Source organism: Trachinotus anak, unplaced genomic scaffold (assembly GCF_046630095.1).
Source record: "Trachinotus anak isolate AG129_WGS33_773 ecotype Australia unplaced genomic scaffold, CSIRO_AGI_Tana_v1 ptg000012l, whole genome shotgun sequence".
Taxonomy (NCBI): Eukaryota; Metazoa; Chordata; class Actinopteri; order Carangiformes; family Carangidae; genus Trachinotus; species Trachinotus anak.
Genome location: NW_027273863.1, coordinates 6,686,924 through 6,705,826, shown reverse-complemented (window position 1 = coordinate 6,705,826; position 18,903 = coordinate 6,686,924). Strand labels below are relative to the sequence as shown.

At 40.4% G+C, this 18,903-nt stretch overlaps 1 protein-coding gene across 2 annotated transcripts; it reads right to left on the bottom strand.

Annotated features, from left to right (window-relative positions):
• Nucleotides 1-1,119: 1,119 nt before the first annotated feature.
• On the bottom strand, nucleotides 1,120-18,278 carry LOC139628622 (CTD small phosphatase-like protein). Of its 2 annotated transcripts, XM_071490465.1 has the most exons (8): nucleotides 17,586-18,278; nucleotides 9,321-9,478; nucleotides 9,049-9,081; nucleotides 7,931-8,032; nucleotides 7,006-7,062; nucleotides 6,457-6,549; nucleotides 4,586-4,771; nucleotides 1,120-4,238 (listed from the first exon to the last, which is right to left on the bottom strand). In XM_071490465.1, the coding sequence occupies exons 1-8, from the start codon at nucleotides 17,659-17,661 to the stop codon at nucleotides 4,113-4,115; spliced, it is 831 nt and encodes a 276-aa protein (XP_071346566.1). In that variant the 5' UTR covers nucleotides 17,662-18,278; the 3' UTR covers nucleotides 1,120-4,112. The 2 variants fall into 2 exon arrangements, with proteins under 2 accessions (XP_071346566.1, XP_071346568.1); XM_071490467.1 differs by lacking the exon at nucleotides 9,049-9,081 and having other exon boundaries at nucleotides 17,586-18,252.
• Nucleotides 18,279-18,903: the final 625 nt, after the last annotated feature.

The following is an 18,903-nucleotide window of genomic DNA, read 5'->3' as shown; positions in this document are numbered from 1 at the left end:
CACCCTTGGTACACAGAGTGTCAGTCAAGAGGTCAGGCAGGTGTTGCACATAAATGGATTCGCTCACTACTGAATGGCATGAAAGCCTTCGACTAATTTAAGGTTACCTCGTGTCTTAAGTATTTAAAGAAATATTTTATATAACGAATGGATCACATGACAACGATAATATTACACTATGATCACCTGTGTTGCTGCTCCCCTCAACTATAAGGAGCTTTGTGGCATCCTTCAGCTCAATGTTAGCTGGACCAGCCCTGTAATCACTAATCTTACTGTCTGATCATAATTCCACCATTAGCGAGCCAAGTTTGACTGAGTGACTCAGTTTGAGTTTGCCCGTTGGACCTTTTGAGGAGGTCTCAGTTTGGTTTGCTGAGACCACCTCTCAAGGACACAGCCTGGAAGTGACTTCTGGTTAATATGTCTTAATGTGCTGCGTTTGAGTCACTATTTCAGTTGTTCCAAAGTCTGAAAAAAGAACCAGAAAAACAAGTGAGAACAGCTTCACTGGAAATTCAACTAAAGGGCTGAAACCAGCAGACCCTTGGCAAAATGTAAATAGCCACTCATGTGGTCCAGCCATACAACTAGGTTCTGACCTTGTCTTGTTTCTACTTAATCAACCCCGTTACTTTTGATTCAGGACCAGGAAACCAGAAACACAAATTCAAATTAACACTAACATTGCTTCTTTTTTGCTGAATGTATAAACTGACAACTGTTTGTTCTCAAGTTTGTCAGTTTTGTTTGCCGCTTGTTCCCACTACACTTAAATGTAGGGTAAATTATCCTTTTAAATGCCATTTTGAATGAGACCAAATGAGCCTGTTCAAGTGAAAAAAATGCTGAATCAAAACAGTTTGTTTGCCATTAGTCGATGAGAAGACAAGCAGCATTTCTCCATAAAAATGTGCTTTATTGTGACATATCTAAGGAAATTCATGGCAAATTAAGTTGACTGTAAAATATAGTAACAACACACTGACATTCTCTCCCGTGACTTTTGGGGTTTCATATCATGTCAGAGAAACAGTCGAGTATAAAGGGATGATCTTTGGCCTTAATTCATGTACCATATCAGACATTTGAAAAAACAAAATTGACATGACAAAATTGTTTCAATGAAGCCTTTTATTATGGAAAGAAAGAAAAAGAAACTGATGCCCAGGATGACAACACACTGCCAACACTCAAAGCAGGCCAACAAGAACATAAAGTGAAGAACCTGATCCAAAAAAAAAAAAAAAAAATCTGTGACTTGAACTCAAGTGTTGAAGAACTTTGGTGTTAAATCAATACAAAATGATGAATGTGTGATTACAAGTGAGGTGATACACAAAAAAAAAAAAAAATTAGGACATGCACCCGCGCCCACACACACACACACACACTCACATACACACATACATACACACATGTCCCCTGATAGGAAAGACGAAACCTGACTGAGAATTCTTACCAAAAGGCAAGAGAGAGGGACATTACAGATCTGAAAGAAAGATGAACAAAAAACTGGATACAATGGATAATATGCAGTTTTTCAAACCAAATACTGACAAAAAGGTAGGTAAAAAATATCACAATGATAGAAACAACATTTTCAGAGAAAGGTAATCATTGAGAGGTTGGGAGGAGTGGACCAAACACTTCTTAGAAAACGACATTGCACTGAAACCATCATCATGAGCAGAGCACTCATCACCAACACAAATGCTTACGCAAAAGAAAGACAATGTTTTAATACGCCTGAAGGAGCAGCAGCCTTTCAACTGGAAAAAAAAAGGTGGAAATTATGAAGTAGTGTAGGTCTTTTTACTGTAACGCCATGATCCATGAATCAAACAACAAAGCAAATAAGGTTTGTTGGGGGGTACAATCCCTAGATGGCACGTCAGAGCTTTTTAATGCTTCATTGCTGTATTTTATTGTTTCACAATGTTAATTCACCTGACCACATGTCGCTGAGCCGTTCTCACACTCCATAAGAAAATACTAACGAGACGATGCTGAACTGTGTGGATGTTAAGCTTGGAATTAATGAAGAAACATTGCGTTGTGCCTCCACAGGCAGTAAGGCATCAATGCCATGGTGAGGTTCTTCACGGTCCTTTTGCAGTGGCCCAGTGGTTTCATCTAGAGCTGCCCCCCCCACCCCCCGCCCTCCTTAACATGAGGAGGCCAGGACTGAGCACCCATCTGTAGGTTTGGAAGGCGTCCTCTTTTACTTTCTTCGACAACAAAAGCTGACAGCTATGGCAATGTAGTTCACTATACAAGGTTGTTTGGCTGCTGTTGCTGAAGTAAACTAAGCAACATTCAAGTTGTTTCAGTATTTTAGTTTCAGAAAAAAAATCCTTTTGACATAATTAAATTTTATTCTAAAATGACTAAAGGACTATGGATTACGTGTATGTCCAGTTTTTGGATAAAAATGTGAAAAATGGTTCACATGAACACTGAAAGTCACTGTGATGACCAGGCCAGCTTTACTGCTAACAAACCTTTCCTGGTTGGCCTCGTCAAGTGCTCTAGACACCCAAACCCAACACTTGGGATGGAAACATCCCCAAAAAGGTTTATTGCCATGGTAGCTAATGTTGCAGCATTCGGTTTGCGTGGCTCCTCTCAAAAAAGGTAGGCACTGAGGTGAAGAGCAGTTAAAAAGAGTCTGAAAGGGTAAACACCACACATCGTCTCTCCACTTGTTTTACACCAGGGCTGGATGGGGCCAGGACTTCGCCGTGTGTAAACCAGGAGCCAACAGTGTGATTTCGACACTCTCCAGACTCAATCTGACACTATCCTATATACCCTAAAGACACTAACCTCGTGAAAAACATAAAAACATGGCACTCGACCCATTTACTGTGAGATCCCAGACCATTTGAAACAAAGAAAGGGATACCTCTGCAATTGTGTACAATTCTGGAGAAAGATCATCCCCTAAAGTTGGAGCTGCACCAATTACCAGTGTGCCCAAAAAGAAAAAGAAAAAAGTGGGCTAAAAGCTAGCCATCTGATAAGCATAACATGACAAACAAGGAGCTCACAACATTAAAAATATACAAATGAATTTGACATCTATTTGTCAAAAGAATAAAACCTATAATTCTATACTAATGGTTTAACAGTTATAGTTGAACCCCTGTTAAAGATATGAAGCCTGTTAAAAAATAATTTCCTTATTTGGCAAATAATAAAATGAGATAAGGGGGAGTAATGATGGAGACAGAACAAATGGCACAATTTTATCTGAGCTTTCAGATCAAAACTATCAAACGCAAATTGCAAATGTACTCCATCGTCTAAAACAAAGTAACTATTTCTACGTATAATGAAAGCACAAAGAAACAAAGTCACATCTATGTAATGGCACAAGCATACTGGGAAAAAAGAGAATAATATGGAGACATTTGCCCAGCGTTTGATGATCAAAAAAAATTAAAGTCAAATTTTTGTATAAAGATACTTCTGTGTCCACTTTAAAGCATATCGTGTGTGAAAAGACTGAAGTACTCAGGAAATATGCCATGTACAAAATATCTCCCCATATAAACAACATTCACACAAGGCACTTCATTCGGTAAGAAAAGAGAATCACAGTCCTTTCTACTACCAGAAACTGCCTGCATAGCAACAATACGAGGACAAAATCTTTTCAGACTTTTGTGTGGTACCACAAAAGAAGGTTCAGACAAAAAGATGGGTTTTTTTTGGTTTTAAAATAAGCACTTCACCGAATAGTAAAACTTTGTTGGTTTGAAAATACAGACCAGAGTTCACACCTCTTAGCATTTTGTCCTCCATATTACCAACGTAGGACACTCTGTACACTTTCTGGTGTGGTTTTTGTGAGACACAGTGCTCCTGGGATATTTATTAAGTGTTTTTTTTCTGATGGCACACAGAAGGCAGCCAGTCACCAGGAGATGAGAGTACAGACAGGATTAAGGTTTCCACAGTGAGACTCCAAGGCGTCCCCTTGGGGCAGAGACAAGAGGGGCGCGTGTGGGAAGATCTGCCTGAGTCTGAGAGATGTGGTTGTAGAAAGGGGCAGAGATCAACAGAGAGGAGCATGGAGAGCACAGGTGGCGCTGTGGTGTGTCCTGCTACCTGCTTCTCAGATTCTGCAGGACTCCATAAACCTCTTCTTCTTTGCTGAGTCCTTCAAAGAAAGGCAGAAGGTCCAGCAGCTCTGTGTCATTCATGTCGTCAAACCAGGACTGGACTGGGACCTGGGCAGATGGAGAAACTACCTCCAGTTAGCTTTTGTTTAATATCAACAAAGATTTTGTTGCCAAAATTGCCACCGTACTCAAACATGGGAACAGAACCCTGAATTAAATTATGTTCAAAAAAGCAACCAGAAGTAACTTGTACTAAGTATTAACTATAAATGTTTTTTCTTATTGTCATAATTGTTTTGAATGCATTGTTGTGTAAAACTGTGAGGTATTGTTAGGAAAAGTTCAGTAATATGTAAGATAAAGGAAAATATTAAGGCAGCAAACAATGGGAGCCTAGGATTTAAAATTCAAAGTACACGTAGCCTCCAACTGTTTGTTAGCAATTTAGGACTCACCGCATTTTCTGGATGGAAAATGTATGAGGCAGGTGAATTGTCAACGATGATGACGTTGTTGAGCTCTCGTCCCAGCCGGCTGAGGTCTTTGACGTAGTTTCCTCTGTGAAAAACACAGGATTCTCTGAAGAGTCGTGCTCGAAACACACCCCACTGGTCCAGCAGGTCTGCCACAGGGTCTGCATACTGCAAAACAAATATTAGACATGTCCTGAATTTCACAGCCAACTGCAACAATGCATATAATAAAGCCATTTTTGAAGACCTGCAGTGCATTCAGGAAGTAGTAAGACCGCTTCACTTTTTTTCATATGCTATTATCTCACCAATCTACACTCAAGCCACCAAACTGACAAATTGAAGAATTTTAGAAATTTTAGCATATGTATTAAAATGTAAAACACACACAAAAAAAAAAATCACATTGACATAAGTATTCAGACCTTTTGCTCCAACACATGAAATTTAACTCAGGCACCTCCCATTTCTCTTGATCATCATTGAGATGTTTCTACACTTTTATTGGAGTCTACCTGTTGTAAATTCAGCTGACAGGACATGATTCAGAAAGACACACACCATTCTATAGGTCTCACAATTGACAATGAATATCAAAGCAGAAACCAAGCCATGAGGAGGAAGGAACTGCCTCAGCTCAGACAGGATTATGTCGAGACACAGATCAGGGAAGGCAAAAACATTTCTGCTGCATTGAAGGTTCCCAAGAGCACAGTGACCTCCATGATTCTTAAATGGAGGAAGTTTGGAACAACCGGGACTCTTCCTGGAGCTGGCCGCCCAGCAAAACTGAGCAATCAGCGGAGAAGGGCCCTGGTAAGAAAGGTGATCACTTTGGCTGAGCTCCAGAGCTCCTGTGTGGAGATGGGAGAACCTTCCAAAAGGACAACCATCACTGCAGCACTACACCAATATGAGCTTTATGGCAGAGAGCCAAGATGGAGGCTTCTCCTCAGTGACAGATACATGAAAACTGCTTGGAGTTTGCAAAAAAGAAAAATCACTAAAAGGACTCTCAGACTGTGAGAAGCAAGAATCATTGGTCTGATGAAACCAAGTTTGAACTGTTTGGCCTCAATTCTGTGTCACGTCTACAGGAAACCAGGCAGTGCTCATCACCTGCCCAATACCATTTCATAGGTGAAGCATGATGGAGGATAGCACCATGCTGTGGGGATGTTGTTCAGCGGCAGGAACAGGGAGACTGGTCAGGAAAATGTGAACAGAGCAAAGCTTTTCCTAATAAACACTTTTAAAATACTGTTTTTGTCATTATTGGGTATTGTGTGCAGATCGATGAGGGGAAAATGTATTAATAAATAATGGTTTCAGCATAAGGCTGCAAGATTAAAAGTGAAGCGGTATGAATACTTTCTGAATGCACTGTATTGTGATGCAAATCTTTTTGAGAAAATGCCTCAAGTACTAAACTAAGAACAACTTGCATAAACTAAATGCTACATTATTATTTGAAAAGGAAGCAGAGCAGGTTATCCTTCACAGCTGTGTTTACCTGACAGGGAAGATGCTTCAGGAAACACTACTCTATGACACAACAAGCACCACCCACACATAGCTCAGCTGCTTTACTCAGCATGAGGAATATTTGATACTACAGAAATATCTCTTCATGTGGTTATTTCTATCTCATTAAACTTACCCATGCTGTATTGGCTAAGATTCAAAAGATGCAGATAGACAGCAAATTAGAGAGTGAAAATTCAGACAGCGAGAGCAGATGAAAAGTACAGACCAGAACAAGGAAACAGAAGATGTTCAGAGTCCCATGAGTGTCACTGACTTGTAACCAAATTAAGTGTCAGAACAGAAAGCATCTCCATGCCTAAACACACCTTGGCAAGACTGGCTGTAAACAGCACACATTCAAATAGCTCTCCCATCTTTTGAAGAAACTCGTCCACGTGGGGTCGTTTCAGCACATACACCTGCAAGACACACACAGATTTTAGGCAACATACATGGTGTAGGGGGAGTGTCAGACAAACATTGAAGCACAAATTTTGTGAGAAGCGCAATTTACTATAATTTTCAGTGTAATTTATAGCAGTATGAAGACTATGATGTTATATACAACAACAGCTTTTGAGGACAGCTAAAGAAAAAAAAATCTGCTACACATGCATACAACTAATAACCAGAGTTAAAAGACATCATTCTCACTCATAGTTCATGTCATCCTCTCTTGCATCCCCTCATCAGTCCAGCAGCTGCCACCAAGTGCAAGTAATCATGAATAGGCCAACCAGGATACACACAGCCTATCCTGGATTACTTGAACTGGATCACAGCCAGTCTCTCTTCAGGATCTTCACACAAGAAAAAAATGGTGCTCTTGCCCCAAATAAAAAGGTAAAAATGTTTTTCTGTTGTGTGCACAGTACCTGATGAACGGTGCCATCGATCTCCACTGGAACAATAAAATCAGCATTGCTGATGGGCTGTGAGAAGAGACACAAGGTAATAGTATATTATTGTTATCGTCAAACTGTTGGTGTAGTACCCCCACTGACCAGCAGAGGTCCCACCAGTAACACTTAAAAAAACTGCAATTCACAGTTTGTCAGAAGATAATTGGTCTCTTTTTTTTTGCCAAAGCAAATCCCTCCTGGTTGTTCTCCTCCCCACTGTAACCTCTCCAATAATCTAACAACAGACAACAAGGTGGTCATCCTCAGCCAGCTGCACAAAGAGGATAAGTTGAGGGGAAAAAAAAGCGGGAGGGGGGTTTGTAAACAGGAAAAGGAGCAGAGCGGTGTCTACACACAACATATTCTGGAGTGAAACAGTCACCCTCATACCCCCTGGTTACTATTGCTGCACTTCAGACAGTTTTTAAATGGGAAAATTAAGAAATTCTGTTTACTATAGTTGCTTGCCAACATCAGTTGTTCCTATCATCACCCTGCTTTTATCCTAAAGGCACAATCAGGACTGCAATATTGCTCTTGTTCTTACTACAGCACATGCTTTGCCACCTGCTCCTCCTCTGGCTTTGTTTGCATAGTGATCTAATGGATTTAACACAGCTTGAACTTCCTTCGTGTTATTGGCTGAGCCCTGACAAAGATAAGGTCAACAATGTAGGTAAGTACTCAAATAAAATGTACTTGTGTTTTCAGGGTAGTGAAAGTTATGATTTTCTATTTACAAATTGCATTTTTTAGTGATGATTAGTTGGTCAAGCCAACTAGTGATTGTATCTTTCTAACACAGAAGCAGCTCATACTCACACATCAACAGGTAACACTGCACAACAGTGCGCAACATCTATAGCAAACCTCAATTTGAGCTTTAGCTTCTTCTTACCTTGAATGAGCTGTGGACGAGCGTCTCATCCAAGTCAATCACCACACACTTTTTGCCATAGTCAGATATTTTCATCTCCGGTAGGAGGTATTTGGCTGGTGGCTGAGGGGAGAACAAGGAAGATTATGTGATAACAGAAAGAGAGACAGAGAAAAAGAGCTTGATACAGGACATATATTTGCATAAATTAATGAGTAAGGCTGAGCAGAAAAGCCAACACCACGTTAGGAAGAGCATCTCCATGGGTAATGCAGCTGAGATAAAGCCATGTCTGAAATGTGTTTAATGGACCCATAGCTTCACAATGACACCCCATCTCATTCTTCATCACCGGACATTCTCCTGCTCTTGCAGTCTGAAATCTCCTTAGATCTTCTTTAAATCTATGGAGATTAAATAAAATTTCACACATTCTCCCAGAGGAGGGCCATGCAAAGGTTAGCTGCTGCTGCAGTTGAGCAATCTTAGTTTCATTGAATCACTCAAACCGTTTCAAAATGCCAATAAACTAAAGTCATGTGGGAATTATGGCTCAATGCAGGAACAGTGCTGTGTTAAAAATCTATTCACATTTGATGGATCAGAGTTGAGCTTCATACGGGCAGTGATGGGTAATTTGACTTGTTTGTTGGCCAAACCACTAGATAACCAGATCACATCTAACTCCTTCCTGTAGTGACAGGATCAATTAGTTTTACCTCTTAGCTGAAGGTGAAGACCAACAAGGAGCTACTGCAGAGCTTAACTCTCACTGATATTATTCAATTGCATGGATAAGTAGCACAATAAATGGATTTACTTCTAGCGTGGAAGCTCCTGAGGCGATTAATAGAAACTGTTTTACACTTAACTTGTTAGACAGTTAGTGTCACAGTATGTCTGAAAGCATACAAACCACCATGCGTCACTCATGCAGATCAGGCACTGAGGCACCATTTAAACCCATAGGTGCATATACACCTTCCACACAGCCAGTGCTACGACGGGCTGAAAATGAACTGCAGTACGGTAGCAGAGCTAAAGCCCTCTGAGGAGCACTGGAGCCCACACAGACAGGATGTACCAGCACCAGCCCACTCAACCTGCATGCAAAGGAAAAGAAAAAAGGCAATACATACACTAGGGACAGGGATGACCTCGACCTGGTCACACTACAACACATGAGAGATAGACACGTACATACAAAACAGGGTGAGGGGTAGGAAGGAGAACAAAAAAAAGGATAAAGACAAAAGGTCCGTGGATATAAAGAAAAAAAAAAAAAGAGAAAAGACTATTCACAAAAAGACAATTTACAACAGATAAAAACAGTTTGAAACATGTGCAGATGGAAATATTCCTGTTACAGTGCAGAATAGGATGTTTAGCATGTAGTGGTGCAGCAGCTCACCTTAGGAGGTGATCCATTCTCCTCAACAGGTGGAGGCAGGGAGCTGGTGTTAGTGTTGGTGGCTGGCGGCTCCACATTGTAATTGCGGAAGCAGCAGAAGAATGTGCTGAAGATGCTCCGGCTCCTCTGCTTCTTTAGGCTGCTGTTCGACTGGGACGCTGTCAGAACAACAGGAGGGGGTGGGTGAGCGAAGGGTGAACAAGTGAATATGCAAATCAATGTTCTGTTGTAAAAATGGAGCAGGCTGAAGTTGGGAAGCATTTACGTTTGGTTATTTGCATGCTGAGTTGTGGGTGCTGCTCAAATAACTGGGAACAAACTTTTATTTGTTCAACACAATTCTACTTGTGGCCACAGTGTTGTGAGCTACACTGAATCACAACAAAAAGTGAGACCTTGACAGTATGATTAAATGGCATTAGTGGTGGATTTGTTGACCAGGCCTGGCAGAAGCACCGATCAGAAAATAACTTAGCTGGCCGGGTGACTTCATCAGTCACACATAGCGACAGTTCAGAGCGTGCTCTGCTCTGGTTGCAAATCGCCTCTCATTCCAGGACTACGGAGCAGGGCCTAAATCAGACACTGAGCTTTTATTAATAGTGACAAGTTGGAAGCTGCACACTCCTCCCTCCTCCTTTTTGCCCTGCTGTGGCTCCTGCCTCCTGATTGGCCCAGGAGTCTCCATTTTGAACGCTTGCTTACGTTTCCCTCCCATGTTTCAGCTGGCAGGTGAGTGACTGAAGCAGCCTGGACATGCACAGGAGACGAGGGGCGGGAGGCCCTCAGACCCTGCAGAGCCTATACAAGGCTGCATTCCTCTCCACCCATTAGTCTCCCCCCCCCCCCCGCTTACCCCCTCGGCTCACACAACCAGAATGCTTTTGCAACTAAAGACTGGTGAAGAGCAAATAGCATTATGTCATATCTTTTGGCATCTTGATATTATGCCACTTTGTTCTCCTGGCCTTAAACAAATATCCAGCACACATTTGTCATAGGAAACACTGTGCCTGAAGAAAGTTTAGACAGCCCATATAAATATCAGAATCACTTTTACATCACTGCAGCTTTGTGTTTTTCCAACAAAACATTTCTGCCTATCATAGTATCTTCATGCCTCAAAAGTAGCCGGAGCCTAATATCATGTCATGCAAGGACATAATGTGGAGTTGCCACACTATTTGGTTTAAGATTACTTCAATTCTATATTCTTCAGCTATAAATACTCCTACGTGTAGTCAGAAGCATCAGACACTGACAGAGTCACAACATGTCACAGCTGCATGAAACACTTTCTACACTCCCTCATCATTAATTACTGTCTTGTGTGATGGCATGTTGTGCTGACTGCATCTTATCAGTGACACAAGGTCCTTCACCCCAAGACAAGTTAAGTACAATATGCATCCATCAACAAGAAAATAACATTAAAACATTCAGTCACTATTTTAGGTAAATTAAAACCTGAACACACTGAAGTGCTCAGCCAACCAGTGATAATAGAGTAATGTGGCTGAAACTGTATCTGGCTATTCTTGACATTATTTCTTTATTATGTTATAGTTAATTTCATTGCAATATTTAACAATAATATCTTGCAGTGATTGTGTGTAAAATACAAAACTTTTTTCAAGTCTCTGATGTCACAGTGACGTTGATGTTTGACTTTTTGGATATAAAATTTAATCACTTCATAATTTCAACCTACTAAACATTTGTGTGAAATTGTGTCATAATTAGAGTATAAATTCTTGCGTTACGGCCAAAAATGTGTTTAGTGAGATCACAGTGACCTTGACCTTTGACCACCTATTTCTAATCAGTTCATTGTTAAGTCCCAAGTGGGCATTTGCACCAGATGTTATGACATTCAACTAAGGTGTTTCAGATCGTGTTCACGTGCTTCTGGCCACACAGAGGTATAAAAATGACAGAATTATATACAGCTTTTTGAAGAAAAGGGAGAAATTGACTAGACTTTGCCAATAACTTGTGCACAAGACACTGGTCTTCAGTTTATCTTGTAAGTAATCCCTCAGGAAAACCCTATCTGATCTTCTTAGTGTCCAAAACAAAAAGGGGCATTTGCCTTCTGCAGGTGTTAACAGGGAAGAGGAATGAACTAACAGGATGCATAAAAATTCCTGCTACTGCCTAATTTTCCAGAGTGTAAAAGGTCACCATCTGACCAAATGCACTGAAAAATACCAAACTTTTACACAACACTGCAACAACCAACACATACCAAAGTAATACACTGATTTAGAGATTTGTTTAGAGATATCACAGTGCATGAAATTATAGAATGTTTTCTCTCAGAAATTCTGAAATAAACCCGAAAATTAATGAACCAAATTGTTCTCTGTGATCCCCTAGCTTTAGTTAGACAGCAACACTGTGAAATGATCATATCTGCCGCAGTAAGCTTGGTTTAAGTCTAAAAATAGCCTAATTGGCGCCACACAACTTCTTATTTATTAAACTGGGCTTAGTCTTGTCATTTCAGCTCTGTATTACTGTAAAACTGGGACACTGAGGCAGTTGTCAGCTTCCTGTGACTCATCACTACAACCGGCTGCTGTATTCATTTCCTGCACCCTCAGAGAACTACCAGGACTACCGAGTCATGCACAGAGAGCAACTGGGCATCAAACTAACCACTCACCTCGGGTGGATGGAGGGTAGTAATTCACTACTTAGAGGGTTAAATGAACAAAGCTTAGTCTAAGTCAAATTCCAGTACCTTTACTATATTTCGCTCAACATATTCCAACTCTTTACTCATCAGACCCAAAAACAAGACTTGGACAAAACCTTGAGGACATAGCTAAAATCTGTTGTGGATCTGCTGTAAATAACTGGCGTCTTTGCCTCACATCTGCATTCTGCCAAGTGTCAGCTGGGTTCATCCCTTCACCTGTTTGCTTCTCTCTTACTCTCTGCGCTCACATATAAAGTTTTAATTCAGCTGAATTCCCAATAAAACTGTTCTCATTTACATGTTTCTCAGTTTCTGTTGTCAGACAACAGAACGATTATTAAATAGTGACTAAAATGCATCACATTAAGACTACATGTTAACTGCTAGATCCTGATTTCATAAACACATCATCATCTGAAATAAATCATGAGCACACACATAAGTCAAAGACGGCTGTGCTGTGATTTCAGTTATATTTACTTGTAAAATGATCACTCAGAGAAAACTAGAAGCGAGAGAATATCTCTTATTTTATCTCTCAGACAGCACAGAGCCTCCATCTGGGTAACAAACTGCTGCTCCACCTGTCTGCCACTCACTGAACAGGGTAGACACAGGGAGGTGGGCCTCTCACTTGCCATTATAATTACCTAAGGTTTGCCCAGAAAGTCATTAGATTTGTTGCTAGGTGGTTTCTTTTAAAAAAAAGTCATGAAAAGGGGTCTTAAAGTCAGATAATCTAGTGAGAAATGCGACAAGTTGGTCAAAGTAAGCTGTTTGCGCCAATTCATTTTGATAGAGCAACAGCCAATGAGATAAACTCCAAACGACCAATGGTGCAACTTCATGACGCAAGTCATGCAGCATTTGGCTGACCAATGGTGTAACTTGATTACTCACTCAGTCAATCAGACATTTGCTTTCATTGGGCTGGCCCTGTTGTTGTCGTCCAGCCAAAAATGAACCATTTGCTGGATACAAAATATTCCCTGTACTGTTCCTCTTGGTCTTATGTCTTTGAAGTACAGTATATTCAGGACTAGACGGGCCACATACAAACAATAAATTATAAATTATTAATCAGTAGGCTTGAAAACAACTTTCAGCAGGGGTCTGACCAAGAAAAGTGTCCAGGGGCTCAGTCATTGTTCTCTCTGCTTGAGAAGTATATGTTGTATCCTAGATACATGGGTGCCTTTGTCGTTGTTGACAACATATAGCTTTTGACTTAGGTTTAGTGTAGTACAGTGAGAAGCTTAATCGCTACCACACTCCCTGATGTAAGCAGTGCAGTGCAATCTTAAAACCTTCTCTTTGGTCTAGCTGGAGCACTGAGCATTTGTCAAGACAATAGTACAAATTTCTCAGTGGACTAACTTTACACTTTTATATATGTCAATCGTAAAATACACTAATCTTACAGAGTCTAGTGTCTTTATTCTTTTAATCTACAGAAAAATGTAACTCTGTGTCAAAATGACATAGTGTGGCCTCCCACCAACATAAAAAAGGAATATCTGTATACTAAGCAAAGTGTATGAAGAAATTGAGATAAAGGCAAATGATCAAATGATTGAGACATTTTTCTAAAAGAGTGTGTTTTATCAGTGGTTTGGTAAAGGAGCTACACATCAAGCAGAACAGAATAATCTACAGACTGTGCAGGACAACAGTTGTTGCCAGATGCAGTAATACAAGCAAGTGCTTTTATCAGCTGAAAACACAACATGTTCACAGGTTTCAGGAATGTTTCTGAATCTACTATGGCTACAACACAGGCAGTTATTAGAGGAGGCTTTATTCTGTTGTGTGATAAAGTCTGAACTTCCACAATGAAAGGATCTGTGCTTCCACAACCAATGTAAAACTATAATATATTTTAAAGGGTACAATATATATAATCCAAATGTTAACAAAAGGCTTGTCCTGCCACCCATAAAACCAAAAGTCTGGAACCTGCTATTGCTCCAAATTGATTGACAGGTATTTTGCTTCAATTGCTAATCATAGACAACTAAACTTGCACTTGCTTTAATAAAAGCTATAGATTCTAAATAAGAGAGAGATAAGAGGGAGATAAATGGAAAGTAATGTAAAAATAGTAGGACAGTAGGATACAGACTGAAAGTAATCAATCTATTCTTTTATTCATTCATTTTCTATAAATGCTTATCCTATGCAGGTGCCAAGAAATGATTCCAGCAAGAGGCTCAGTGAGAAGATATAAACACGATATAGAGAGGCCACTGCTGACCCTAGGATTCAGTTAACCACTAATCAAAAGTTCAACAAGCCTTTTAATGATAAACCAAGTAATATATATTGTTCCAGCAATATTTTTTTTTAATCTCATTTTCTCAGTAAATAGTAGATCAGATGTTTAAAAAAATATTTATATATTAAACATGTTTATGAAGTAAAAAATAAATTAATACTGACAAAACCTACATGGTTGAAACTACTGTGATGGTCACTGAACAACTGCAGTGCTCAATGCATACCACCTCACAAAAATCAATCTTCAGGAACGTCTTGGATTCCATGCCTGTAGAAGAGTATTTATCTAAAGAGTAAAGGGATCATGTAAGAGGCACCCATTCATCTCACACATGCATTAAGGTCCTAGTGCAACAGTCTCAGTGTGTGGTGACTTTAAATAGTTGACGACCCCCACCCCACCCCACCCCACCCATCAACACTGTCCAAAATTTCAACAGGAAAACAGAACCACTAAGCGAATGGGCCCAACAAACTTACTTTGAAATTTTTTTCCAAACTAGAGCCTTGTACAATTACAAGAATGAAGAAAATTATCATTGTCATCGTTGCAAGTAGTTATACTTGGCCTCGAGGTCAGTGGTGCCCTGGCCAACACGGCAGTGAGTCTATATTTAGGCTGCTGCTTGGCAGCCAAACCAGTGTGAAAGGCAGGCACATGTTGTAAGACAGCCTGTTAAGGAACACTGAGAGCAAAGGTGGTCAATTTTTGTCCAGACTGTTTGGAGCCTGTTAAAGCAATGCAAGACTACCTGTTAAATTCCTCTAGGACAGCTGCTGGGATGGGCTACATGCTATGTTATTTGTGAATAAACAGAGGACAGTCTTTGTATTAAACCCTGGGAATAAAGCCAAGAAGCTTGCTGTGTTGAGACAGAGTGGAATTAAATATTACATTTGTTAAACTGTTGATTACAAAATAAATACTGGACTATTTAAATGCCTGTTCATAATCACTGCCCATGCCCATCACACTCAACCTTTGCTGTTTGCAAAATGTTAAGAACAAATGGAGGAAAGGACATGGCCAAACAATTCCTATAATGATGGTAATATTTGACCCAAGGGAAGAATTCTGTGTGATTAATTCTTAAGAGAACTGGAAGAGGTAGGAAACAAACAGCAGCATCACTGCTCTACTTTGTCCTGCATATCAGACAACTCTTAACTCAGGCAAGCATTAGGTGTGATTTTTATGCAGCAGGAAGTGTGTGACTGTGATGCCACTCAAACTCTCCTGTTGAACAAATTAAGATCATCCTAAGCAATATCAGACCAGATACTCCATTAACATGACTTGAAGTTGGACTATTGTCTCTGGTTGAGACGTGCTAAATTGTTATTACTGAATAAAACAATTGTAAAGTCATTGACCTAGGACTTGACCACAACACGCTCTTAACTTGTACTGGACAACAAAAACTCAAGAAAACAACACAAATATTTCACTAGACACTTACTTGCTTGCTACATAAAACTACTGATTAATTTGTCAATCTTTCAATTCACCAAGTCTATATACACATCACAAGCCCAACATGATGCCTCACATTTGCTAACTTTCTCTGACTAAAAGCCAAAGACCAAAGGAAGAAAAAATCAATTTACAAAGAAACAAAGGAAAGCAAACAACAATTCTCCTTTTATGAAGTCATAGCCTGCACGGACTGGCATTTGCACTGGAAAAGTTACTTAAATCATTAGCAGTGGAATTTTCCTGTGAACTTACCACTTAATTGACTAGACATTTCAACTCTACTACTAAGTGACCCCAAATGACTTCATCACTTTTTCCCAGCACAATAACAGGAACACCAAAGCGCTTCATTATGGTTTATAAAATACAAACAAGCCTTTGAAAAATACGTTATGGGACCTTTTCATACAAAATAACATTGATACATTGATACTATTTTTACTGAAACATATCAAGCTGTTAGTAAAGTGTGTATGGCTACTGAGGAATCTGCATATTTCTACTGCCATGCACTGTAATGATACTCTCCCATAACTCCCACATACCTGCAATGATAATCTCCCCTGACGCCCACATATGTTCAAGTCACACAGAATCCATAGTACTTGCTCAGGGATACTTTAGTACCCTCAGAGGAGAATGCATTGTTATGCTTGAAAGACTTAAGTTCTCACATTACTAATGGACTGACAAGTGAGGTTTGAGATGTGATACTGATACACATCCCATGGGCCGTGGTGACCCGGAAAGCGTCAGAGCAGCCCGAGGAATGGGAATAAATGAACATTAGCTGCTACAGTCTTGAAGGAGAGATCTGACCTCCACTCAGGATCATGCTTGAGTGTGAGTGGAGAAATAAATAGGGAGCAATGACAGATGAAGTATGAGAAAATGAACGCACACACTACCATTTGATCCTGAGATCCCCATATAACATGAGTGATTATGAACCGAAACTCAAAATAATGACTATACCAGAGGTTGGAATAAAAATAAGGACACACCATGTTAACTTAATTTCACTGGATAATCCACAAGACAGATAGTCATCAGTCTTCAGCTGACAGAGGACAGCTTCACTGTTTACAACACAGGCAAAAGCCGATGAACTGATTTCAATGTGAATCTGTCCATCCTACAAAACGATCCCAGTCGTGATGGCTTTGCCACATCAAAGATTCACGTTTGAAGGAAAATGCTGTGTTTTCACTTGACATTTTTTATCCAACAATCCTGGAAGCTTAAAGCTCTCCTCTGTCTGCATACTTGCCTTGCCCCAAAAAAACACTTTGCTTGCCCTCAGACCAAACCACAGTCAACTTTCTAGCTTCTTGTGGTCGTGATTCATTAAGTGAATCGCGTGTCAAATAATTGAGTCCAATTGTGCAGCCAAGCAACAAAAACAAAAGCAATAAATACACATATGTAGATGCGAAGACCTTGCGTCAAAAGGGTTTAGTATGGATAACTACTGTTTGACAACAAATGTGTTCATTTTAATACAGCCAACGTTAACGGGATTAATCCACACCTCTTGTCAGTGGAGCGCTCTTCATACTGAAGGCGCAGCAAACACATTTTAAGCTAGTTCGATAACTTATTCTGCCTCCGATGAACTTGTTGCTTTCTAGACTTTGTTAACTAACGCCAGTCATATTTCCAGGTTTTTATAGGACAGTGAACACAGGCAACCGGTGTTTTAAACTACTATGGCAGCTAGCAAGAGCGAGCTACACACTAACGTCAGTCGAGAAAAGTAGTTAGCTAGCTAGCATTAGTTATCTACCTATAACTGGCTTCATCTTACCTTTTTCCTGGTTAAAAGATATTATTTCCTCCTCCTTCGGGTTGGAAACTTGGGTTATTATGGACATGTGGTCCATTTAGACGGGTGGTTATTCCTGCTTTGTTTCCCACAATGTTATTTGTACTAGCGCGCTTGCTAAGTTTGCTAGCTACTATTAGCTAGCTGTTTAAGATGAGGATGACCAGCTAGCCCACAAAGCCAGGCAACCGTCCGTGGCGAAGTGTTTGGGCAGCGGGGATAGCCAGCCAGCTAGCTCGGTGGTGAATGGAAGCCAGTGAATGGCTGTCATTTATGGCTCTCCGCAAAATATCATCGCTGCAAACAAGTATTTTGAGGGCAACACCGACAGCATGTGTGGCTATAAAAAACAAAAACAACCGACGTTGAATTGCTAACTAGCTGAAGTTAGCAAGTAGCTCGGGTTAGCGAGTTAGCTGCGAAGCTCCGATCATCCAAAATATGAGGCCGTGTCTGGAACAACGTTGAAAACCCTGGGAAGCCCGTCGGAGAATTGTTCTTGTCCAAAAACATGAATCAAACGCGAAGTTGTTCTACGTTAAAGTTAGCTAACACTCCTGGGCAATCCGTTCATATCTGCTGGCCCTACATTCCCTGTGCAACATGGAGGCTTTATGTATTTTGAGTTGCATCTGAAGCGGGGGCACTCGGAGTGGGAGGGGGCGGTTTGTTTCTGTGATGGATTCTCTCAGGCAGGCAGCACAAAGTCGCCGAGCTACATTGCTCAACCCATGCAGCTGGCTGGACGAGGCTTTCTCAAGCTGCTTTTGCTCTGTAATTACTGTTGTGCTCACGCAACAAATTATAGCTCTTTATCATTCGCATAAAAAGAACACATTGAAACGAAACATAATTCACTTTGTTGTCACTGTGCGTAGCGGTGCCTGTCTATAGCTTTAACATGCTCACGCTGCTGACAACAGCTCATTTCACAATCCGAGCAAATACTTTGTGTTAATCCAAAACCCTTAGTGCGCGCCCTTTCGCTGATGGTTTGGGGAACTATTTTTTTTTTTAAAAAGTCGAGAGCTCCACCTAGTGTGAGAATGAGGAAGCTGCTTCAAGGATGCTCTGCATTCATGATCAAAATACAGCACAGCACCTGCATCTGTATTCACTCGTTTTGTCCGCAGTGTTTTCAGCTGATGGTTTCTGCTAGCTGTACTATTTTGTCACAGAGTTGCTCCTAATAAAGTCACATAATTATAGGAAACATTGACTGAAAACTATGTAAAATCATCAAATCCCTTAGATGACTGTTTAAGGTGGAAGCATATTCTGATACCGCAGAGCGTTAAAG

Bases quoted from the DNA above. Each gene is read 5' to 3' on its own strand.
- LOC139628622 (XM_071490465.1), bottom strand. From the start codon at position 17,661: ATGGACCACATGTCCATAATAACCCAAGTTTCCAACCCGAAGGAGGAG. The intron at 8,033-9,048 runs GTATGTATTGCC...TTCTCCCCTCAG, and splicing joins AGGTCATCCCTGTCCCTAGT to CCACCAGCCAAATACCTCCT. The intron at 4,239-4,585 runs GTGAGTCCTAAA...CCATCTGCCCAG, and splicing joins TTTTCCATCCAGAAAATGCG to GTCCCAGTCCAGTCCTGGTT.